Source organism: Nanorana parkeri, unplaced genomic scaffold (assembly GCF_000935625.1).
Source record: "Nanorana parkeri isolate BGI_ZX_2015 unplaced genomic scaffold, ASM93562v1 scaffold2090, whole genome shotgun sequence".
Classification (NCBI taxonomy): Eukaryota; Metazoa; Chordata; class Amphibia; order Anura; family Dicroglossidae; genus Nanorana; species Nanorana parkeri.
The window spans coordinates 150,014-166,484 of NW_017308358.1; the positions used below are offsets into that span (position 1 = coordinate 150,014).

General features: G+C 45.1%; 1 protein-coding gene across 6 annotated transcripts in view; it reads left to right on the forward strand.

Moving 5' to 3' along the window:
• Nucleotides 1–16,471, forward strand: part of MPRIP (myosin phosphatase Rho interacting protein) — a 133,229-nt gene that overhangs the window by 89,634 nt on the left and 27,124 nt on the right. For 3 of the 6 annotated variants that reach the window (XM_018572633.1, XM_018572635.1, XM_018572637.1), the window contains exons 8-13: nucleotides 8,793–8,928; nucleotides 9,748–9,852; nucleotides 11,946–12,002; nucleotides 14,802–14,870; nucleotides 14,947–15,036; nucleotides 15,870–15,979. In XM_018572633.1, the coding sequence (XP_018428135.1) occupies nucleotides 8,793–8,928; nucleotides 9,748–9,852; nucleotides 11,946–12,002; nucleotides 14,802–14,870; nucleotides 14,947–15,036; nucleotides 15,870–15,979 (567 nt within the window). Of the gene's footprint in view, nucleotides 1–8,792; nucleotides 8,929–9,158; nucleotides 9,168–9,747; nucleotides 9,853–11,945; nucleotides 12,003–14,801; nucleotides 14,871–14,946; nucleotides 15,037–15,869; nucleotides 15,980–16,209; nucleotides 16,249–16,471 lie in introns of all 6 variants that reach the window. The other 3 variants (XM_018572631.1, XM_018572634.1, XM_018572636.1) reach the window with 2 other exon arrangements.

Below are 16,471 nucleotides of genomic sequence, written 5' to 3' on the forward strand. Positions count from 1 at the left end.
GGGGGGGCGGGGCTCTAATAGATAATTAAAATCCTCTGCAGATCATTTTCCATCGAAGAGGCAAAGCTAAAATAATCCATGTGACTTTGATGTTTTTATGATTCATGCCTTTGAAAGTATTACATTTAGAGTTTTGGCATGACAGCCAGACGAGAAACAAAGGTTTCCTTTAAGCTGTCCCAGCAAACTTGGTGTATGCCACCATTCTTATTTAAAGGGATCTAGTCTATCCGTGTCATGGGTGGAACTCATTGAAGGGAACTCTGTCCTACCAACATGGATGGTTGCAATTACAATTTCAGTTTCTTTATAATGTACCATCTTCAGTGTCATGGTGCTATATGTGAGGGGCCAGATGGTTCCCAGAATTTTAGATCTTTCGGTATAAGCCAGTACATGCTAAAATGAATAACAGTTAAGGGTGCATGTCCCAAAAAAATGGCCTCCTGTATTCAAAATAGACCCCACCAGAAACTATTCATCTTGCTTTGGGTGCAGGGCAGTGGGAACAGTATAGTTCTTATTATGCCTGCAGCCCTGATATAAACATTCATATTTCCACCGTTGAGTTCCTCCAACTATCCCCTCCCAGCCCTGCATGTGCCGCTGCTGATGGCGGATTCTTCAATGAATCACTAGGACCAGATGTGACGAGCAGCAGTGTGTGCTGTGGCAAGAGGTGATTTTGATGGGTCAAATGAAAAGTGTACCCAAATTCCTCCAACAAAAAAATTGGTTTACCAAAGGCTCACAGTCTTACTGGGAAAGATAAGAAAGGAATAATGGACTAAAACCTCCCTGAAGAAAATGCTGCTCCAGTTTCCCTCTAGTTCTGGCCACAAATACCAAAAGTTAGGAATTCGCCATTGGAAACTCCAATTCTCCACTTCAATTACATGACCTAGATGGCCCTTTTTCTGCAACGTGAGCATCACATGAGGGACCTAAAGCAGCATGTTCTTCCAGGAGAGGGGAGTGAGTTGCCCCTTCAATTGCTTTTTAGTTATCTTCCCATAAAGACTGGTAACGTAGACCTAAGTGGTTATTTGCGCACCCACCCGCTTTAACCCCAGGCTAACGCATCCTTCACGCTGTACCTTATCTGCTCTGAGATTATTAACCATTAGTTAGCAAATTGAAGACTCACATCTGTCCATCGGAGCTGGGCAAAGTTCAGGAGCGTCTCAGACCAAGTGCCTCAATTCAGAAGATGGTGGGGACTTAACACTGGACCACCTTTTGGTGTCCATAGCGTTTGCTCTTCCCATCGCCTTCATGCGGTTACTGTAATCCACACAGGTAAGCCTGTCCAGATCTGAAATTTCCTTTTAAGGAACATAGAACCTACCCGTTCACTTCATCACACCCTGTACAATCAGATAGATATTGGAGGAGTCCAATTCAATTCCAGGTTGTCCCTTTTTCTCCTGTTCGCTGTGGGCGACCCAGACACTCCCCTGTCTTCCAGTTGTACACATGCAATCCACCTTTTCCTCCATCTCTAAGCAAGCAGTATTTAAAGAGGACTGGTTCGGGTGAGAACCCGCACACCAGGAGGCGTCCAAGTGATTTGCCAATCCTGCCGCGCCTCATGGGACACAACATACATCTGACATGGATTATTTAGGACACAGTGTTGTCCTTCAGGAGTAGTTGATGCTTTTTGGGGTGAGGGTTATGGTAGTGTTGCGACTGTTGCTGCATGTCCTAGTTGTGTCTGGTTCCTGGGCCTTGTGCATCTTCTATGGTGGTGGCTTTTGTGAAGTTTGTGTTGTATCATACCTGCTCTGTGTGCACTTTCCATCTGCTTTATACTTTCTGCAGAAACATCTTCTGTGTTCAGTCTTTCCAGTGCCAGGCGATGAGTAGGAATTAAGTTCTTCAAAAGCAAAGAGCTACAAGTACCGGTGTGTCTGCTCTACTGGTTTCCTGTGCAGTGGGGGGGGGGGGGGGGGGGAGTGGGGGGGGGGGGGGAGGAGAAGTTGGACTTGATGGAGCTCCACAGCAGCACGGGTTTTTTATGAGGATTTAATCTGATAGCAATGGCAAGCCCATTTCAAAAACATGAAATATGTTATATATATTTCTAATATTACATCCTATGCTTGCAGATCTATGGGGGCCGTCATGAATTATTAGGCGGCGCCGGTTCCTTTACCTGCCACATGGTCTGTAATGGGATGACATGACAACCCATAGTAGACCATGCTATGGGTAAGACATTATGGCTGCTACAGCAGATCTGTCTACAAAGTCTGGCCAAACCTAATACATATTTGAAGTACATACTAAACCTATATAAACATACACAGCCCTGCCATGCTGCATAACCATTTATTGCACATTCCTGTGTCATGTACCAACTTGCTGGACTATGAAAAAGCTGCATCTCGCTGCTGAGCTCCTCTGTGCTCCCCCCTTCAGCCCCTAGTGCCTAAAACATGTTAGATTGACTGCACTATGCGGTGCATTAGAACCCAATTGGCTCACAGACCAGAACCTCGCACTGTGCTACTACATGGCATTATAGAGGTAGCTTTTGGACGTTTGCAATAACAGTATTTTAAAATGTGTATGTTTTTAAAGAAGGTGAGGCCCTAAAGCTGTTGCTGAGCTCCCAGAATGCTTCGCTATATTCTGGCGGCCATTTTGACACCGGTTGCCTGGCACTGAAAAGTACGAAACCTTGTATAACGTGTGTATCTTTCACACAGCAGAACGCATGCTAATCAGATTACAAAATGGCCGCCTCTGCTGTGTATCAGTGACTGGTACACTTGCTTGCCCTCGTTTCTTCTCTCACATCTCTCAGCAAGACAGGTGAGCTGCTGCTTTGCACCCCCCTCCTCCGTATTGACAGCATCCAGACTAATGACAATCTCCACCAATGACTCTAAGTAGATGTATTGGATCAATACCCATATTGATTATGCCTGTGATAATGATATTGATTTGTTAATTTTCACTGAGATTTTGTTTTGTTTTGTTTTCTAATTGTATTGTGTGGCCTGTATTGATGTAGTACCGTGCACTCATTCTTCAGCCTTGTTCTGTTTCCAGGTCTTGTTGCTCTTCATCTCCTCCTCCCGCTGTGCGAGGTGGCCGTCTTTTCTGAGCCCGCTTCGCTGCCATCTCGTCTTACGTGTCCCAGTGTTTGAGACGAGAGATGTGAACCTCTTTCTTCTGTCTACTCGGAGAAACAAAACCCCGTCTGTTTTTTTTCTCTGCCTCTCTCCGAATATCCGCTCTCTCTTCTGCTCATTCTGCTCTGTTACTGGCACAAAGACTGCTGGGAAATGTAAAACTGCAGCAATGTCGCATTGTACTCCGTACCAATCGGTTGCTTTCATCAAAGTCCTTCTCGCTGGTGGATAGGGGGTATCATGGTGCACGCCTATTGCTAGCCTTACTTGATAACACCGGCTATATGATGTGATATAAATGTGTTGTGGGGGGTGAATACAGAATGAAAAGACAAATATGGACCAACAGGTAACTTCAACAATGTACAATGTATACAGAAGTGTGTCAAATGTGGAATATTCTTTTTTGTTTTGGTTTAACAGCCCAACTCCAGACAGTTTTTGTTCCCCTTTTGTACAAAAGGAGAAATGGTTTTATTGCTGCCTGTGTCCCCATTGGAGAGATTTGACCTTGCTTCCTGTCCAGGGTTTTGCAAGGACAGAAGTGATGGCATACAGGATCTCACTGATGGTTATAAAGACAGCAAATAAATACATTTATTTTAGGGGATGATTTATAAAGCGTTCACACAGCAAAACCAGATGTGCAGCACTGTATGGCACTAGATGGAGCTGAGGATCCATAGGAAATTCCTATACTTCTCGGCTCCATCTAGTGGCCATACAGTGGTATGACTCTCATTCGCGCAGCGAAGAGCTTAATCGTGTAAATGTAAACACATAAAATTTAGCAATGGATACCACTCTCTACCTTAGATGAAATGCAACTTATGTTGGCTAAATACCTGGCAATCCTGCCAGTTCCCTCCACAATGCCTGCCTTCCTGTTCTTTTCTGACCAGGCTAACCTTGGAAGTGGGTCCGGTTTAGTTTGTTCAGGTTGTGTCCTTGATTTTGGGACCTACGGAACACCACACCAACGCACTGCATGCCTGTGGTCCCATATTCAACATCCCCTTATAGCCCTGCATTGCCAGACTGATGGGCAGGAAGTGGGTCTCCTGGTCTTGTCGGCAGAAACTGACAATCATCAAGGGTCTCCCCACCCGTCATAGCTCGGAGAGGGAGCAGAGCAGTCGCATGACTGCCATTAAAAAGAGCCAGTAAAGGTATTTTAAAGGCATTTGTGTAGAAAATTATTGATAGGGATTGTTTAAAGAAACTGTGCTGACCGCTGGTATGCTTTATAGCATAAAGGGTTAATCTGCAAGGTAAGTAAAATGGCTTTTTAATGGTACCCTACACAAGAACAAACATTTAACCCTTGCAGGATGGGGAAGCTCCACGGCATAAGTAGTTTGGAAATTTCCCAGTGTTCAGCTTTAGGTCCCTGTTCACACTTTAGCATTGCATGATTATGGAACACGCTTGCAGTGCTATTACTTGTTAATGGCACCCCAAATGTGGCTGGTAAGATGCAAGATTTTTCCAGTGTGTGGACGCGCAGGAAACACGGGAGGCTCGCAGCTGAAAATGCTGCATGAGCTACTTTGCAGCGTTTTCCGCTCGTGTGGCAGCCCATTGATTGAATGGCCAGCCCATCTCGTGATAGTGCTTGGGTGTGCCAATAGGCACTTTCAGCATTGCATTTTGGGGTGTGGGGAAGAGAATGAGTAATGAGAGTTCTATACTCAGAAGTTAGTTTTGCAACAGAAAGGTAGAAGAATTGTGAAGGTGGGAGCGGGCACCTTGGCATGCCTCATGTACATTGTTACTTCGCTTGCTGTGATGAGATGATAGGTGTACTTTAACCCTTTTCCACTGTATTAGGGTTTTCATTGCGGCCTGTAACCCCCATCCCCCCCCATCAGGGAATTTCTTCTCACTTCCTGTTAGTTACATGAGCTAAGGGCAATGACCCAGCAGAGAGCAATAAACTCCTCCGAGAGACTTTAACCCTTCCCTGCAGTAGAATATTCTTAGGACAGAAAGTATTCACGTTTCTCAATTCGTTGCATATTCCAGAAATAAGGGAAGGACAATGGGTGGGGCCATGCAAATTATTCTTTTACCCCCCCTTTGGCTAACTGTACATCTAGAACCTCAGGGGTACAGCACAGATGCATATTCCATACTTCATTCTTGTTGGCCATCGGTGTATGGAAACCATGGCTTCTATAGAGTAGGACTTGGGGGGCTGACACGCATCACAGGTTCATTCTTCCCCACGCTCCCTAGAGCCTGGAAAAAAAGCTGACAATCTACCATTATCTGCTAGCTCAGGAGTAGCCAAACTTTGGACCTCCAGCTGTGGGGAAACTACAAGTCCCAGCACTATTTTTATGCACGACTGCACGTTTGGACTCCACAGGGACAGAGGGTGTGGGTACCTTTTTGGGGGCCCGTCCTGATTTTTTTTTTTGGGGGGTGGGGGGTTCTGTGGCGTTCACGGGCTTCCTTGATAGCCACGTCCATGACTGCCAGAGGCAGATGTATGATGGTATTTGTAGTTTCAGCACAGCTGGAGGGCGGAAGTTCGGCTATCTACACTAGCTTATAGTATGCATATGTCTTCCACGCCATAAAGCACTCAACCAATGTAGATAGTGGGCGCCTGCCATGACTGCAATAGACAATGCTGTATAGAATCCAAGTATAATTGTAAAAAGTCCCCAGCAGTCCAATAATAATCTTCTTACCATCTTATAGAGAAAGGATCATCACGTATGATAGTCCAGCCAACGTTTGGAGGCTTTGCAGTATCCCTTCCTCAAGGCAACATAGTGGTGTCACCGGGTTACCTCGGGAAGTGACCCTGCAATGCCCCGAAGGTGGAAAGAATATAATTGGAACGCTGGTGGCTTTTTAAAATTGCACTCAGAATCTGCTTACTGTAGCATAAGTCAGTACAAGACGTTGACACAGCCTGCCACCGCACGCCAGTGTGGAAGTCATCTTGTAGGGCCCATCTCCATCCATCAAGGGTGGGGGGAGGGATTTGCAATTATTTCACAAGCGGCTCTGGAGCCCAGGACCAGACGTGGATTTAATGGCTTGTAACTGTGCAAGATCAAAACATTTTGCACAGAAGAGACAGACGCTTCATTAATGTACCTTGTGATCTTGTTAACTCGGAACAACTGCCAAAACTCCCTTTGAGCCGTAGGAGCGTGCAACTGCTGATCGCCGCAGGAGGGGGGGGGCGCGCGCTCTACCGTCGTGTCAGCCGGGGACTTGGCTCAGGATTTCTCCAGTCACACTTTTCTTTATGAACTTTGCCAGACCTTCAGAGGGGGAAAGGAAAGAGATTTTAGGGACTAGGGGATGACTTGGTGGAAAGATGACATTGCTTTGCAGATTAGTTATAAAGTTGAACGTTAAGATTGGGGTTCAAACCCCTCGTCACTTTGGGGAGATTCCACTTTACTTCCTGTTGTGTCTCTGGAAGTTTTGGCTTTAGATCAACATTAGGGTTACATTCAAGAGTTAAGTAGACCTGTAGACAACCCAGTGAAGCTAACGTTATATTTCCGATGGCCAAATATGCCTCGCATTCATACCTAAAGCAAAACCCAATGGCTCATGTACATGGGCTCAGATGTCAGGTTCTTCAGAAGAGAAGTATACCAGTATCTACAGGGATTTGGCACTGGGCTCAGAGTGGTACGGAACCAGGGAACACACTAGAGGGTTGGATTCGGGGCAAAAAATGTTCATGTTTAACTGCAGGATACCCGATGATTGGACTTCCTTCACATCCTTAGGCTAGTGTCTTGATGGGAGCTGATGGAGGTAACTAATGGAGACCTGTATGGAGGCTACCAATTGTAAACCATTAGTTACCTCTGACCTATATACATTAGGAGTCCTTGACCTAGGCCAACATCCTTGTTCTGGGCCAGCGACTCAAGTTGCGGAAGTCTTGGAACCAGCATAACAGCCAGGAAACTAGCATTTCTAAAGGAAATGTCTGCCTACTTACTTTCTCAGTACAGGATACTTTTTGAGTGGAATGTGAGGAACCCAAATAGAATCCCCTTTCCCTCTTATACCGAGAAGTTACGGTGATCTATATTTGTCTTTTCATCTATTTGTCTACATTGGGAAATGTTTATTGTACGTAGCAAAATGCAAGCTGCAGCATTTCCTGTTAAGTGAACCTGTCACAAACGGCCGCGGCAGAAACCCGCTCCAATGGGGAAGCCGATATACCAGAGACCAGCTAATTGGGTCACTAGGATCTGGTGACATTGCCCGAGGCATGAGCAAAGGGTGGTCTTCTCTGGGTTGCTGGTGCCACCTACGACCTGGCAGCCGGCACTTCATCCATGTGACCAGGCCACTTTAGGAAAAAGCTGTCTGCATTAATAAGTACAGCCACACATAAAAGAATCGGGTTTATTTGATGTTAGCTAGCTTAGGGAATCTGCTTTCATCGTTATGTATATTTTATGATGTTGATTCATTATTTATTGTTCTTGAGAGAGAGATGCAAGCATGGGGTTGTCTCTTGTAAAGTTAAGGCGCTGCTTTTTGCTTTGTGACTTAAAGGTGGAGGTTGATTATGGATAAGGTGGTTAAAATGCAAGCATCACCAACCAATAAAACAGGTTACATACCAGAGAGGCTGACACATCAGGATGACCAGGAGACCTGGGCTGTCTCATTAGTTTGACATTCTCAATGCCAGGGTCATAGGTAGCGCCAAGCTTTTTATAGACGCTGGGAATTTTTTTTTCATTGCAGTATATATCATTGTGTTTAGTATATTGCTTTAATTAAAGGTCTTTCAAAAGGGTCAGTTTACCCAAAGCTGGTATTTCACTGTTGGGTGACTGGTTTAGGGTCCATTCACACCACATCCAGATCATCACCAGACCAGATTGTTTCCGGACCCAAAATGTATCCTAATGTATCCCTATGCTATTTCTGGCCTCTGTTCACACCAGCGTAGTCTGTTCTAGACCAGACCAGAAAAATACTGCTTGTCTCATTTTGTCTGGTCTGGTATGCACTGGAACTAGGGGAAGGTTCACACCATTTTCCGGACCAGCTCTGGACCGGAAAATGGTGTGAACCTGCCCTAAATCATTTGCAGCCTTTTGTATTTTTCAGGACCAATAAAGCAGAGACCTCCCTTTGTGAGTTTTTCATCTAAATAACATAATGTGCAGTGGAAGAACCGTGATAGGGGAGGGAGTAAGATTTGGGGTCTGGGTAGATAGAAATAGGGGTGTGAAAAGTGCTCTTTGCTTATGGTTGAAGTATCTGCTTTGGGTGAACTTACAGCGTTCTAGATTTTTTTTTGCATAGACATTTTTGATTTTAGGTATTGGTGTTAGGACCAGTAGAAGGCATTCTATGGCATCAGTTGTAGCTTCCAGCATTGTAACGACTAGGCTTCCAAGGAATAGAACAAGAACCCAACACATAGAGAGCTCATAGTTTTGAAGAACTTGCTCTATCTTTATTTGTTGGTGCTGCTTAACTATAATGAGCTTGCTTTTGGGGAAGCTGTGAATGGAGGAGATGATTCTGTATTATCTTTTCTTTGTTGTAATGTTCAGTCATGTCTGTCCATGGTATGCTAGGTATGCTCTGGCTCTTATGTCCTCTCCTCCTCTCTCTTTTTTTTTCCCTGTCTCCCAGGCGCTCTCTGGTTATTGAGAAGTTCGAAGCTCTGGATATAGAGAAGCCAGAACACATGGAGACCAATTGTTCCTCCGCCCCGACAAGCGAAGCCCGACAGGGACGCAGTGAAAAGCGCACCTTTCCCAGGAAAAGGGTAACATTACGGTTGTTTTTTGGTGGTAAATTGCCGAGGAATGCATGACAACTGAAAATAATTTAACCGTTTTTAAAGGAGTTTATCAACAAAATTGTGAAATGTCACCAGCACAGAAGATCCTTACAGAGTCACCAAATGCTCATTTTATTGAACAAGTTGTCAGAATAAAAACAAGCGCTTTCAAGACCTCGCAGGGTCCCTTCATCAGGCTTCAGGCTTGCGACAAGAGCTTTTCTGTTTTCCTTATCAACAAAATTAGACGCTTGCTTTGGCTAGAATTAAGGTCGGCATTTGTTTTGCTGTATGACTTTTCCCCTATGTAGTGTGGAGGAAATCCGTGTGCTTTGAGGCATCATGCACTATATGGCCAGACGTTTGTGGACACCTGAGCATTACACTTATTTAAGCTTGTTGGACATCCTGTTCCAAAACCATGGCCATTAACAGGTCCAACAGGGGAACTGATCTGTGTGAGGCAGCCTGTAGGCACCCAGTTAATAGCGTACATTGCATGCACCAGGATTTACATGCTTGCTTGCTTCTCTGTGCCAGCATCTTGGTTCAGGATATTGGTGCTCACCTTGTGTGGTAGAGTATGAAGTATGCATTGTAAGGGGAGTATTGTTTACAGTCACACTTGCAACGTGGCATTCATGCACTAAACATGAAATAATACATCTGAGGCTAGTTTTTGCTTTACAGCCGCATTTTACAAGACGGTTGAGATCCCAGATAGCGTGAAGTCTGCTTTATAGCTCCAGGCCTGTGTTTGCACTCTACATAGCACAACCTTTATCTCTGTATCTTTATAAACAGGATGAGACCGGGGTGTCCTCCATTCCAGATGTTTCTGGCTCTCATATGACATCGTATCGAAGAGCAAAATCCCTGGATCGCAGGTCTACAGAGTCCTCCATGACGGTGAGGTCAAAAAGTGCCGGCTCTCTGAAGCTTTCAGTGTTTTTGGCCCTCTAAAAAGGATTAGGATTTCATTTTGATGGATAAAACCTTTCTGCTTAAAGTTGTTAGTTACTGAAGCATTACGAGAAGCCTATAAAGTTTGTGTCTGGGCAAAATAAATAAAATATTCAGTACGTCTCTGCAATACATGCACATTTCCTCCCAGGGCCTCTGTTGCACTGAAATTCCAAGCAGTGTTGTTATCCCTGCCCAATTCTCCATGGCTGGACTAGATTGCATCCTCTCTCGCTTAACCTCCCACATAAGGGACGTGTTCTGTAGTCCAGAACACTATGTGCAAATCCCGGTCAGCACACCATCTGCAAGGAATTTGCATGTTCTCTCTGTGCTTGTGTGGGTTTTCTCCAGGTACTCCAGTTTCCTTCTGCACTCCAAACACATGCTGGAAGGTCTAAAGGATAATTAAACCCTCTAGGTTTTTTGCATCTATCTACTGCAAGCAAGCGGTACATATATGCAAAAACATAAAAGGAAAAAAAAAAGGTTAAAACGTAGCTGTTTCTACACCGCGCGCTCCCGTCCGAAGATCTTAAAATTCTCGGTTGACCACAAAGGTTCATGGGGCGGGCGCATGCGGAGTAGAAATCTTCGGCCGGGAAAAGAGGAGAGACACAGGACAAGTCAATGCAGATGCAGCAGCATGCACACGCACAGACTCCGTGGGACACAGCAGTCGGCGCTGAATCAGAGACCGGCATCAGCACTGGAGGGACTCCTGAAAACTGCTGGAAAGAAGATGATCCGATCAAGAGGCATCATTTTAAGGTAAGCCCTTACTCCAGCATTGGGGAGGAATTGAGACATTAATGTCACTTTAATTGGCTCCTGTCTAAATCAGCCCTGTGTGTGTGTGTGTGTGTGTGTGTGTGTGTGTGTGTGTGTATATATATGTATGAGAGCCTTAGATTGTGAGCTCCTTGAGGGCAGGGACTGATGGGAATGTGCACTGTGTCAATTGTTGGTGCTGTTTAAATACGCTGTGGAAACACGCCTGCAATTTATGTTCAATAGACTCATACACCCGTGTGCATGAAGCCTTAAAGATGCTTGGGTACCATGATCCCCATGTGATCATTCACATGGAGCGTTGTTCTGACTAGGGCAGTGGAAGAACCAGCCCCTCGGAGGTGGCAGTTTGAAACACAAATGTCTTATTTAAACTCTGCTTTGCAGATTGCATAGTTGAGACAAAGTAGCAGCCTTGCAGCCGATAAGATGCCCCCAACCTCTCTTCTGGGAATCACTGTGGTGTCTTCTCGGGTTCCGGTCACAGGTGTTGGCAGCTGTTCTCAGTATGTCACATTGTGTCTGGTATTGGAACGGGCACAGTGCGGATGGGACAGTTTTGTTTGGCGAGGGGCTTCTGTCTTTATGTGCAGATATGTTTGGCACGTCTAGCTCAGAACAGCAGGAACATCGGGTTTGTCTCACAAATAGCTGGCACGCTGCGCTCGCAGACGCCTCTGGAGATGTCTCTGCATTTGGGCCCTGTCTTAATTTAAATTGGAAACCTGACTCGAACCCAAACTTCATCAGGGGTTAACGGATAGTGAAGGCAAATTCTTCTGGTTTCTGTAGCCCCCTGCTTTCTATCCTTTAATGTATTTTGGTACCTTGTGGAAGGGGAGTTATTCTGGTGGTCTGGTCATATGACTGGCATCCGTGTATAAGAAGCTGCAGTGACCCTCGCACACTTAGAGTGGTAGACGATCGCCGTCCAGCTATGAAGCTGGAGCGAAGAGAGAAGGTTTGTAGTTTTAGACATCTGGAAGGAAAGGGCCCCTCTGCAGTGTTGTGAATCTTAGGAAGCCCTTCCAGAGATCATTTAATGAATTATGTATGACAAGTGATTGATCTTCCAGGGGCACACTTTTTTTCTTTCACGTTTGTATTGCTATAGATCTAGAAGTGCACGCTCTACACATTCTAATTGTTGAGACAGAAATAGAAGGCAGGAACTTCGTAATGTTCCATGTGAATGTGTCTGAGCTGGACCAATGAAAATAATACCTGATATTTAATTGTTTCTGCAGCCCGACCTCCTGAACTTCAAGAAAGGCTGGTTGACCAAGCAATACCCAGATGGGCAGGTGAGTGGAACTGCACTGTTTAGTATAAAAAGACAGGCTGGGTTATGCTATGGACGTAGCTTCTGTACACACAATGCATTGAGGTGCAAGGTTACATAACATTGGGAGCAAGCCAGTTCAGTCTACAAATTCCTGAGATTTGTCCAGCCCTGGCCTTTGGTCTGTCCCAGATCTGAGATTTGTCCGGCCCTGGCCTTTGGTCTGTCCCAGATCTGAGATTTGGCCGGCCCTGGCCTTTGGTCTGTCCCAGATCTGAGATTTGTCCGGCCCTGGCCTTTGGTCTGTCCCAGATCTGAGATTTGTCCGGCCCTGGCCTTTAGTTCATTCCAGAACTGAGCAAGCTGAAGTCTTTTGCAGTGGAGGCGTTACAACTCCCAACATTTCCTGCCTGCTGGTTTTGAACTTACCTGAACGTTGCACAGTCAAACCAATGGCAAAGTCATTAAATTGTTTGCAAGTTTGTTTTCTCTGCAGATCTTTTCTCAGTGGGATCTGCACTGATTAAGCAGTCTGACACCCTGTTACAAGAATAGAGGTGTGGCCTGTAGACGTCAGTACAACACCTGCTCTCCTTTCTTTTATCCTGTGTGAGTTGTGATGTGGGTGCTAGTGGCAAAAAGCAGGCTTTCCTGTGCTGCAGTATTTGTACATTGGCTCCCTCCTCTGCGCAGAGTGGCCTTGTTGTGATGGGAGCTGTAAGTTATGCAGGCGCTGTGTTTACAAGCACAGTTGGCAGGGGAGGAGTGCTTACATCATGACCTTAATTAATCTGCCAGCTGCGCCCCTCCTGGGACTGCGGGATACTGGGAGAAGGGTAGGAAGAGAAGTACTTGGGGTTTGGTTACAGAAGCAGACACTCGCAGATGGATTTAGCACTTGCTGGAAGTTAATAGCACGGGAGCAGTGGCACTATTTATTTTGGAGGGGTTGGGTATCCTGTGACCTCTGCTTCCTCTCTTACTCTTAATAGTGCCCCATTGTTCAGTGATACCATTTCATACAATTACAGTGTGAATGCTTGTATGGAGGCCTTTGTGTTTTACTTAAAGGGGACCTGTAGTCTTTTTCGGAATACACCTGAAAGTAACTAATTTGAGTATATACTGTAAAAAGCCAAAACTTTTTTTATTTTGAATGGTTAAACTCACGGTCATGTTGTTTTTTTTGTGTGTCCTGAAGACACAACAGGAAGTGAGATGGAAGCTCTCCAAAGTGGGGCAAATCCCCTATTAGACAGTTGTCACTGGAGCAAGTGACCCCTCTCTAAGATTTCCTCTCTGTTACTATACAAGCCATATATTACTAGTTGGTGACAACAAAAGATTTTGGGGTTTTCCATCTCTTTCAGTCAGGGTGTGCAATAGTAACCAGGAGACGTAGAGATGGTAAATTCCCCTCGTGGCAGAGACTCAATTAAAACCTGACGGGTTCTATTCTAACCCATCACCATTCTATCCTAAACTAAATAAAGTGTGCCTTTAGATATACTTTAAAGCAGACCTTGAATGAAAATGGAAGGTCCGATTTATCTGGGCGCTGCTTGCCCCCTGATAAAACAACATCATATAAAAATGTGAAAGAATAATCTAGAGAATACTTATCTTGCACCGTGGGTTCAGACCACTTCATGTAGGCGCTGATTATGTAGCATGTCGCTGCAGGATCTAGTATAAGCTGATTAACCCAAATCTTGCACAGAGACGCTCCAGCACTGTGCAGAAGGACATTTTGTGGGACTTGGGATCCTCTGCTTTCCCACGTTCCCCTCAGAAGGTCTAGTGATGTCACCCTCATCTAGATCTAGGTGGACATCCTAGAATTGGTTATGTAAGACAAGTATTTTGATCTATAATAATAATTGGGGCTTCTAGGTAAGGATTGCTTTTTTGTAAATAGTCTTAGTATTGTTTTACAAGCCTACAAACTAGTGCACGCTTTGTGTACATGGGGCAGTCATATTTGCCCATTATATTTGCAGCCTTTGTTTCAAGCTCCATAATCCTACATTGTTTGGGGCCTATAGCTGCACACAGACCTGAGAGCATTGGTTCATCTAGGCAAGATCCAGCCGGCCTTAGGAGAAAATAAAGGTGGAGCACTGCATGGAGCTTAATCAACCAGCTGACCTTTTTTATAGGGAGTTCTAGCAATGGGGAGTAGGCCAGGGCTGGCTTGTATGGGGAGAAAAGTTTCCCCCTGATGGCAGCTATCTGTCCTCATCCCTCCAGTACCAGTAGAAGTGAGATGGCTATGTGATCCAGTTAAAGAATTGCATCAGATGACTGTCCTCTGGTGTCCCTTGATTCCAGTCTCGGTTCTGGTTTGCTGAATAGAGTACATTCCATATCTGACTCTGATTCCAGCAGTTCAGGAAGGCTAAGTGATTGCAGTGACCCATAGATCTCCCTCTACTGGCTAATCTATATATGAAGTACAGTAGTAGCAGGAAGAGCATCAATAATTGCTGTAAGGTAGACATTAAAATGACTGGATATCCTTTCTCCAGGTAGCAACCAGATGACACAGGAAGCTATAAAGCTTTAAGTGTAACTTCCTTTGAAGGTATTGGATGGAGTTAAGGAGAGTGGGAACCTCCATCAGGTTTTTTGTTTCCTGTGAGAAATACCGGTAGGAGACCTTTCCAAACCAAGCTCAATCTCTTGACTGCAGTGTACAATGGCGCTTCGGTTGACCGTTCACAGACATGAAAAGTCCTCTTGGGGGACACCTAATGTTGCATACACACCTGATTTAACACATTTCTGTATTCATTGTGATCTTGTTCTGCTTGTTTTCTAGTGGAAGAAGCATTGGTTTGTATTGACAGACCAGAATCTGAGGTATTACAGGGACTCCGTGGCAGAAGAGGTGAGTAAACGCTTCATCTCAGTCTGTCTTTTTCCAGCCAGTTACTGGAATCCTCTCACATTCTTTTCTCCAACAGGCAGCCGACTTGGATGGGGAAATCGACTTGTCAACTTGTCACGATGTCACAGAGTTTCCAGTGCAGAGGAATTATGGATTTCAAATTCATGTAAGGAACAGTGTGACTAAAATAACAGTTCTTCCACACCCTCCTGTGTAGGCCCATACCAAATGACTTAACCAGTACTGGTCATACACATGTTATATGGCCAAACGTAAGTCGACACCCCTCCAAATGATTGAGTCCAGGTGTTTCCAGTGAAGAGTGCTGCTAAAATACAGCATGCAAAGACAATTTTGCGCTTCCAACCTTCTAGTGCATCTTAGTGAAGGCTCTTTTCTGGCATCACTGTGCCCATTTGTACAAAGCCAGCTCCATAAACACATGGATTGATGAGTTTGGTGTGGAGGACCTTAAGTGGCCTTCACAAGGCCCTGACCTTAACCCTACTGAACACCATTGAGATGAATTGAGACTCTGATCTTATCTGAAATCAGTACCTGACCTCATAAATGCTATTTGACTGAATATGCACAAACTCCCGCAGACACCCTCGAAAATCTTGTGGCAAGTATTTCCAGGAGATAGGAGACTGTTGATATAAAGTTTGCCTCCCCACTGTGACATGCATCAGAAAGCGGAGTCATACATCACACTATTACCCCCTTGCTCTGTAGTTAGATGCTAACATCTGGACTTCAAATTTGTACCAACGGTGGCAGCTGCCATCATGAATTGTTAATCTATGACCCCACCATTACTGTGCCTAAGAACACAGGACATCTGGGGGGCCAGTATACCTCAGTGATGTCATGGGTCCCTTGAAGAACCGTGTTGGAGCCCCCAGAATAGCCATGTGTGTGACAGTTGCACTTAATTATGACGATTGTCATTGGGCATGCGAGAATGAGACCATACTGAAATTAATTTGTTTTGTTTAGACTAAGGAGGGGGAGTTCATCCTTTCTGCAATGACCTCGGGCATCCGGAGAAACTGGATACAGACCATCATGAAGCATGTGCGACCCAACACTGCCCCTGACGTCACCAGGTGAGGCACCCATTTCATGTTTTCTCACCAATGCTACATTGCTTTGAGGACGTCGTTTCTAGCGCCGAGCAGATGCAGTATCATCCTTTTATAACGCTCTTCCTTCCCTGCATTAGCTTATAAATATTTCCCATTTAAATACCCCATCCCCATGATGCAATATTCTTCTTCCTCCCGCTCCTCTTCCTGTTCTTATTCCTCCATCTCTTTAATTTCCATGCTAACCGCAGGAAAGGCTTCTCTCTGAAATTGTCTGTGCTGAAGCCCAGGTTGGAAAGCTGTGTTCTCTCCTGTATAAACGTCTTGTGGTTTGTATTCACTGTGGTTCCCTGCATGCTTTGCTACCGTGACTTAGAGTATTTCAGTGTGTCAGCCGCCTGGCAGAGTGGGGGCAGCCAGTTCATGATGGGAAGCGGCCTTGTCCTTTCACGAGGATATGTTGACAGCCCCGGGGGTTAGAAGACTGAAAATATTTACTGCAGCCAGCAGGAG